The sequence below is a fragment of the Lagopus leucura genome, unplaced genomic scaffold (assembly GCF_019238085.1).
Source record: "Lagopus leucura isolate 7727_CA_CO unplaced genomic scaffold, USGS_WTPT01 Super-Scaffold_100012, whole genome shotgun sequence".
Lineage (NCBI taxonomy): Eukaryota > Metazoa > Chordata > Aves > Galliformes > Phasianidae > Lagopus > Lagopus leucura.
In genome coordinates, this window is record NW_024962267.1 from 3,077,939 (window position 1) to 3,087,073 (window position 9,135).

At 36.4% G+C, this 9,135-nt stretch overlaps 1 protein-coding gene across 4 annotated transcripts in view; it reads left to right on the forward strand.

Annotated features, from left to right (window-relative positions):
- The window catches only part of CERS6 (ceramide synthase 6), a 108,983-nt gene extending 100,186 nt beyond the window's left edge, over positions 1-8,797 (forward strand). The window contains exons 10-12 of one of the 4 annotated variants that reach the window (XM_042875031.1): positions 285-378; positions 3,353-4,469; positions 5,298-8,797. In XM_042875031.1, coding sequence (XP_042730965.1) covers positions 285-378; positions 3,353-3,366 — 108 coding nt within the window. In that variant the 3' untranslated portion in view covers positions 3,367-4,469; positions 5,298-8,797. Of the gene's footprint in view, positions 1-284; positions 379-3,352; positions 5,224-5,297 lie in introns of those variants that run through there. The other 3 variants (XM_042875033.1, XM_042875032.1, XM_042875030.1) reach the window with 3 other exon arrangements.
- Positions 8,798-9,135: the final 338 nt, after the last annotated feature.

Consider the following 9,135-nt stretch of genomic DNA (forward strand, 5'->3'; position numbering starts at 1 on the left):
AAGACTGCTTGAGATAAAATGTAACATCTTGTTAGCATTGTTACATTTGATGGGGAGATGTAATTCAGAAAAAATGCTAACCTCATTCCACTTCGTGTGCCCTTTGTCTGCAGAAACAACACTTGTATTTAGACTATGAATGTTATGCCTAAGGATTGTCTAAAGTACAGTGTACTCTGCCCTCAAGGACATAAGCTCATAAGTAATTATTTTAGATGTGTAACCACCCCCAAATGGAATAGGAACTGTTCTGTACATAACTGCTTTCTTTGAATGTACTTCAGAACTTGGCCTGTTGTTTTGCACCCTCTCTTACTCTGCTTGTCTATCCTGTCCCTTGTGCTGCATTGGAAGGCTGGAAAGTGGAACCCCTTGCATGTAAGTTTCTTTACATTTACTATGCAAAAGATACATTCTGCAAAATACTGGAGTGTTTGTTGTTGCTTTTGTTTTTGTTCTGCAGTTTCTGTCTGATTTTTTTATTTTTTATTTTTTTTTATTCATCGCTTGTATTTAGATATTTGAAAGAAGGCTGTCTTTTAAGGCTGTTTTTACTTCTTGTCTGTGCATCACCTAATATTCATAGTATCTTGGTGTTACAACCATTTTTGTACATAAATATTGGCAGGATAACAGCTACTCTAGTACCATTCAGAAGGCATGCATGAGAATATACGTCCTCTGCCTTGTAGTTCAACCAAGGAAATTTAGGTTGTACAAAAGCAGAATCAGACACTTGCAGCAAGATAGTGACCATGTTAAAACTGCCTATACATTAATCTAGGACTCTTTCTCTAGATCTTAACATTCTTATTCATTTGCAACCACATCCTCTCAGTTTCTACAGTAAAATAAGCAGTGCTATCACAGTGCATAATGTATTACTGTTACCCACCTTTGAAACAGCCCAGCGATTTATTATCACTAAATTTGTAAGTACTCCTGGTAATCTGTTTCTTACTCTCTTTTATGCTTCAGAGTTTTGTAAACCTAGATATATATATTTTTTTAAACACCCTCTTCAGGAATTACTCCAGTTGATTATTTTGGAGATAAATAAAGAGAAGTAAGTACTGATTCAATATAGATTCATACCAAGGTTTAAGTGCAAAGACCTTGGTATGTTACTTTCTACATTTTTTTTAAGTGGCTACATCATAGGATTTTCTTTTGATTAACTGGCTTTTGAGTATACCCTACCAGAATATTTAACAGCGAATATACTATATTAAGAGAACTCAAATGATGGTAGAATTTTCAGGTGATCAGTCTCCCCTCACATTGATCTAAGGTACATCTCGTTGAGCCAATTCTCTTTTGTCTGATAAAGGTGTAATTCTGAGTGTATTTCTGTATCTGCAACAGCTGTAATATAAAAGTTGCTGTATATGAGTGAGACTAAAGTAGTCTGTTAATTGAAGCTGTGTAGTATGGCGTGGAATTTCCAAGCACAGCTGAAGTCCAATTTCACAGATGCCAGAATTGTGACGCTGCTAGACATTGACACTAAAATCCAGCTATACAGTATATGGAATATATATATACCAGCTATATATGGTATATATACAGGTGTATATATATATTTCCTTATACCTGTATAGCTGGATTTTAGTGTCAATAGGTGTGTGTTTTCTTTTTTCCTCCGCTGGCAAACAGTGGTGTTGCTCAGGTTTATGATATAAGGTCAGTAGCAGCGCTGGGAACCCCAAAGGGAAACAGTCATTTCTGAAGCAACAACTAGACAAAAGAATGGCCTCCAGGGCTTTCTGGAATAGAGGAGAATTACTGTAATTAAAAATTATGTTAAGTGATATTCCCTGCTATGTGGTTGTTTTGATCTCTTCGGGGAAAAGTCTTGCCATGTGTTTTCTAACTCTTGTGTCCATTCACTGTTGTAAAGTCTACTGTCACTGTCAGATGTGGTGATCTATACAGTATTGGTAGATGCTGACAGAATTAGGAATCTCAGCTATACAAACAGGGATGCAAACAGGAGTGGAAAGCTGCATATTTAAGCTTGCAGGCAACTTCAACTTCATGCCTCTTTCTGTTCATCTGATATAATTCTACCATTTTTATAGATTTTCAAGCCCACACTGGATAGAGATCTGTGATAAACTCTTACCTTACTGCTAACTCTGCTTTGAGCAGGAGTTTAGGCATAGACTTCCCAAGGTCTCTTCTGACCTGAATTATGGGCAGTTATTGGGAATTATATGAGACACTGGCTGTGCCATTGTTACCACTTGGGGGAAAAAAAGAAAAACTAAAATACCCCAAACCCTTAAGAATTGAACAGGCAGGGCTTTTTCTTTGCAGGATTTTCTTTTCTGTTCTCCTTTTTCCTCCTTATCATGCCTGTTGTTTTCTTCTCCACTTCTTGTCCCCCCTCTTTTACTTGTTTTGGGTGCAAAGTCAACTCAGGGATTCTGAAGGGACCTAGTGTTCAGCTCTCACACTTAATGATCTTCACTTATGACCCTCAACGAGCTCTACTGAAGAGAAGAGTAGACCCTTTAGCCTATGGAGTAGAATTCATAAAGTAAATAAGTATAAATAGACAGGAATTAAGTTCAGCTGGGAATTAGCAGAAAATCATTAGCAATTAAAGCCAGTATGTTTTTGAAGCAGCTTTCAAATGGAAAAATTTTGCAGATGATTGAACTTGCTCAATTGCTTGTGTGGTTCCTGTGATAGGAACTCGACTGTCCTGTGTTTCCAACCACCATTCTCATCATTTCTCTAAGATCAGACTGCAGTTACCTAGTTCAGTGAGCTATGTTTAGGCTAATACTTCTACCTTCTACTGCCAGCCCACAGCACATTTCTTGTGAGCTGTATAGTCTCTAGAGAATGACTTAGGAAGTGAAGGGAAAGAGGTTAGTGTGAATATTTTGCCTTTATCCTGACATTATCAAGTCAAAGAGAAGTACCCCAAGGGAAGCATAGGAATCCCTGTACCAGTGATGAGCTTACCGATGTATTGAAGACACAGAAAATAAGGTTGTAGTGGGAGGGCAAAGAGAAGGGGACTAGGCTGAACTAGGGAGTTTGAATTGTTGCTTCCTTTAGTAGGTACCAGCCTTTGCCTTGATCACTGTGCTCTTCCCTCGAGATATTACCTTGAATGCATCAGTGCAAAGTTCTTACCTTGCCTCTGCTCACAAAGAGTGTATGTACTAGCAGCTGTGTTTGAAGGGAGTTCTAGGCAGGAGGAGAAATGTGCCAGATCTGATACCACTTTCAAATCTCCAATTGAAAACTGTTTGAGTTCTCTGATTCCAGCTTGCATCAAAAAGCTCCGTTCTTTCCTTAAAATTGTCTACTGCTTGTTTTTTCTCAAATTCTACAGGTAACAAAGGATGACCGAAGTGACATTGAGTCAAGCTCAGATGAGGAAGAAACAGTACCTCGTTCAAAGACCCTGCACAGTACTATCACCACTAATGGGACTGGTGGTGCCAATGGGACAAATGGTTATCTTACTGGTAGCACATGCTCAGAGGAGCATTAATCTTTGAGTGTCACAAGACATAAACAGGATGAACTGTTTGCTACTGTAAGTAAATTAGAAGTTGCGAATGCTGTTTCTTCATATATATCAGCATAAAAAAATTTAGGAGTATCGAAGCATTCTGATAGTGCACTGCCATACTCCCTGTTTGTGAATGAAGACGACACATCATTCTGTATACGTAGGTAGGCATGCTGTATGTGTATGTAATTGACACAATGGGAGCAGTATTTTCACTTGTACCATATTTGAAATATTATTTATTCTGTATTCTTTCTGGGAACTTCTGGACAAAAGGGAACATCTATTCTCAAACTTTATCTCTTGGGATTCTCAGTGGTGGAGAGTATCACACTCTGATCTCTTCTGTCCATTCCTGTTGCTTTTGCTGAGTCTGCTATACATAATGGCTGCTTTATTTGTTACTTACAAAAGATAGAACATAGCTTTGCAGATTCTAGTTCTGCTTCAGATATTTTTGTTACTTTGTGTTTTAAAGTGCTGGTTTTGAAACTGCCTATCGAATCACACTGGCCATTCCTCCAATATGAAGTTTTAAAAGACTGGATTTATATGTTGAATGCTAGGTAATATGATCAATTAGCAATTAGGGAAAAAAGAACCATTGTGATTGTGGAAATGTTACTTTAGAATAACCTAAAATTCAGAATTGGTGGTTAATTGCATTAGAAGTAGATTTGATTAGTTGTGCAAATTTCCAGAAGCATTGATGTCAGCAGTTAGGATGCACTCATTCTTGCCTTTTATTTTTCCTTGCAATTTTTGACATCTATTATGACAATCAGCTTTTTACACAGATTCCATGTTGAAAGTGCACCATTGTGAATCCAGAACTCACTCCTGAAACTATTCTTCCAAGTTCATAAAGATGAGAGCAGAGAATGAAAAAAGCAGCAGATGAAGTCATTGCTTCCTTGGACACAGTTTATTCTAGGTATCGTTCTTAGAGACATTGCCACTTTTTTAGTAGGCTGAAGAGAGAAAAGACAGAATGCCATACATTACTAGAAGTAGTTTAAATGCATGCAAACTTCAGCAAAATTCACTTAATATAATTCTTAACATAAAACTTTGAAGGTTCAGCACTATTCTATCACTTTTGTAAATAAAATTAAGACCGTCTGCAAAATAATTTTGCTCTCCTGTTTCATCAAAGATATATAAACTGTGTCCTGAAGAAGACAAAATAATACCCCAAATAGGTATTATTTTAACATGATATACTCACTTCTTCCTAGATCAGAGTTTGATATAGGATGCTAAGGATCATAAAACTCTTGCAGGACATTTTTCTGTGATTTGTGATAGCAGTGCCAAAAGTAGGCAAGGTTCTTGGGCAACAGACTCTATGCAACCTACTGTTCAACAGTATTGTGTATGTGCACACAGAACCAATGTGCTTATAGACCAAAGACATATATATATAAAAGAAAAAAAGAAAAAAATATGGAAGGAAGGAATAAACCAGGAAAAAAAATCTAACGGCATGTCTTCTGTATTGATAGGGACTGGAATGCTGCTTTCAGCAGAAAGTCTAGTCCGGGAAATATTTTTTTATTCCTTCTACCTATGCAAAATGGTAAAATAAAGATGGTTTCTGGCATCATAATACATGTTTAAAGACTCTATTGTATACAGAGTCCACTGAAGAAAATTTAGTTGCCACTTCTCTCTTTTTTTTTTTTTTGGGGGGGGGGGGGGAAAGCTTTGTTCTATTCCACCTGTGAGTCTTGAAAACTTCTGAAACTTTTATTACTCATAGGCACCATTTGCACATTAGCAAAAGACACGCTGAAAGTAAGGACAGAATAGTATGAATGAAAATCGTACCACCTCTTAGTAGAAAACAAAGGTAAGAAAACAAAAAAAATTCTAAATCATGGGAGAAAAAATGTCAGTTTTGCTACTTATACAGCATCCTTTATTATTCAGCAGTTTCATAGTTTGTATGTCCCTGAGCATATCTGAAGGAGAAAGGAAGTCTTATTTAAATCTCCCTCTCCTCTAAAAGCTTCTTTGCCTCTAATTTTTTTTTCATCTGTCTTCTGTGCCTCTGATTTTAATGCAAATAACACATATGAAGATAGTATGTAATACAGATGAAGATACCGTGATTGCAATAGAAGCTATCCCATCCACAGTATTTGAATGGCCACTGTTTAAGAATTATTGTTAAGATTATGCTAAGGTTTTAAAACAAAATGATCTTGGGATTTATTGAATAAGTGTTATTAGTTCTGAAATCTGACTTGCTAATTGACCTGGTCATTGAGAATAACAGTATCATAGAATAACCAGAGTTAGAATAGACCCACAAGGATCATTTAGTCCAGCTCCTGGCTCCACACAGGACCACCCACAATTCAATCCCTATGTCTAAGAATCTTGACTAAATGTTCCTTGAATTCCGGCCACATGAGATTGTGACCACCGCTCCACGGGAGATTGTTCCAGTGCCAACCAGCCTCTGGTGAATAGGCCTGAACATGCTTCCTTCATGATGTTCATTTCTATCTCTACTGGATTTCCCTTTTGCAAAGATAGTTACAAAACTGGCATTCTGGCAAATATTTTGTCTTATATGGGGGCAGAATGTTGCTCTAAATTGTCAGTGTACACCTATATTATTGTAACATCTTTGATATCTGGACAGAAAACAGTTCCTATTAACAATCTCCAAACAAGAGGCAGGTAACGTTGGTCCCTGTTGATCCTCACCAGCTCTTTTCTATAGTATTGAGTCAGACCTACAGTCAGTGTTACAAACACAGTTGACTAGCTGCCTCTGGCTTAGTGTATCCCCATTGTTAAATAATGTAACTTGGATTGAAACTTGGATTGAAATTGGTTTGAATTCTAAATTAAGTTGTATCTGTTATGCACTAAAGCATGTAAATACTTACTTTGGTTCATCTGACCTCCAGTAACTTATCTCCTATAAAACAGGCTTTTTGAAGTCTATTCATAGCAGCTTAGAATAAGTATAAATATGTCTAGGAAATAGGCAGAGTAACAGGGTCAAAAGGCATGTTTGTGAAAATGGGGTGAGAGCAAAGAAGCTTCAAGTACTTAACTAAACTTTGCTAAACAATTTTTGATGGAGATTCATATAATTATTTATCTGTCCTTACTGAAAATGACCAGGTGTTTTAGTGATCATATTTGGTAGCGTGCTTTGATTCATTGCTTTGGCCAATGGATGTCAAAACTTTGGCCTCATCTTCCAGACAATATCACACACTTGTTTCCTTTTCAGTTGAATTTGTTTGCTTCTTTGCTGAAGAGGTTTGTAAGGTGCTTTTGGAGGCTGTTACATATGTAAAGGATAATCACACATATTCCTGAAAATGTATTAAAGTGATTCGCATGGCTCATGGTAAATGCAATATCTTAAAAGGTTATGTATATTCATACCTTCTGTAGAATTTAGAAATGAGGGTTTGTATTCTGTAACCTTTTTGTCTTCAACCTTTATGCTCTCTTTCTATAGTACAGTACACGACACAGTGGTTAAGATGTTGAAGTAGAAAAATGAGGAAGTGATGTGTAGAGTTTGTTAGTAAATGGTAGGAATTTTTCTTCTTTCCTTAGCCAGTCCAGAGTATATTAAAATAAATTCAGGTCTCCCTTTGCTTACTGCTTTTCATATTGTCATGCTTTGTACCAGAAAAAAATAAATATATTGGTTTTTTTTTCTTAAGAAAACAAAACAAACGCAAACACTTAAACATTGCAGAAAATGGAAGAAATATCTAATGAAACAACAATGGTGAACGCTGGAGTAATTTGGGTCTTGATTGTTGTTAAATAGTGCTAGTTCTATAATACCAAAGTGTCCCATGCTGTTTCCTTGTTGCCATTTTGTATTTTTTCTATGCGTTATTTAATTCCAGCAGAGCTGAAACAGGTGTCACAGCTTCAGATGTGTTCAGCTCCTGTTTCAGATTGGGACCATTCTGTATGATTGCTGATGCCAAATCCTTTTTCTGAGATCCAAGTACATGCACTAAAGCTTTGCTTACAGTAAAATAATTCTTGTCTTAAATCTGTGTCTGTTTTGAATGAAAATCACTTCACAGTTCTGAATGGACCATGATGGCAAATGCTGTTAGCCTGCAGCAAATGTCAGTGATCAACTTGAGGTGATTTAGACACCGCGTGTTTTACGCAGCCTATTCTACTAAGAAGCATAATGCCTGTTATGTTCATCTTTTCATTAGCTCAGCCTTCCGTATTCTCAGATAAATATGGGCTAACATTGGTTTTCTATAGTTGATGCTTTGGTATTTTTTTAATCTATTTGCTACAACCCATTTTTGTATGTCTCCTACTTGTCTACTTCTTGTGACATTTGTTGTAAGAGAAGTTGTTGAATACTTTTTATCCTTCCTGTAATGTAAAACCTGTTAGGCCTAACTTCAGTGTTCTGCAAACTACAGTTGCCTTTAAACCATAAAGAAAAACCAATTTGTATTACTTGTTTTGATGGGTTTGATTTGGAGTAGGGATCTAATGGGAACTTCAGGAAGACAACCTTATTCTTTATTTCTTTTCTTTTTGGAAAATATTTATGGACGTTTGGAAAAGTGACATATGTGTGTAGCCTTTAAATTGTAAAGATTTCTGACTGTAGTTGCAATGAAAACACAGTGTTTGAATGTGTCTGTACAGAATTCTGTTTTTGAAATTGCTTTCAATTTGAAAAATAGATGAAAAGGCTATGAAATGATGTTTTGCAGCTGACAGTGATTACAGTGATTATATATGAGATGGAAAAAAAAAAGAAAAAAAAAGATTCTTATCTAACCTAAAATGATCTATGTAATTAAAGACATTTTATAGCTTCTGTTGAACTTCATCTTCTGGTAGTCCCAGGATTTAAGTTTCATAGATAAGCTCTCATGTTGTACTGTGCATGTTGACTGCCTGTTGCAAGTCAGGGTTAGAGTGAGGCAGATGACACTACTTCAGCTGTGTTTTCATTACAATCTGGTGCTTGAGCAACTCTTTCAGAAATGCAATGATATGTAGGAACTCCACAGTCCCAGACACAGTGATGTGCTAGCTAGCTGAAAGTCCTTTTATGTACAGCTGTTGCGTAGAACTTTGGGAGTTATTTTGTGTTTGACTCAGTTTGGTTTTTTCGTTGTTTCTTTTTATATTATGGACAATAAGTATTCCTCATGAAGTCTCTGGAACCAATTAATATTGTGGGTTATTTTAATTTGGAGACACTTTCATAATAAACATAAATATTAGGAATGTACTGTCAGTTGCCTTCTTTCGCATGAAATGCAAACAAGTTTTCCTTTGATTTGACTCATAGTCTGGTATCCCCACTGCAGATGCCAGCATTTTTAGGACAAACCAAATGTGTCTTTGCAGCGCTTGTCACTGTGGTATTGTCTGGTATTTGTTGGTTGAGATCGTTTATATCAATAAGTGTTATATCAATAAGTTCTCTCTGTGAAAAAGAGACATTTTGCTAGGATTTCAAATATAAAATCCTGGAAGTTATCATTTGTGAATGTCCAGCTTTACTCGCTTCAGAAGAGCTGTCTTTTTCTCAGTCTAGAAGGACTTCATAGATGGAGTTTTAT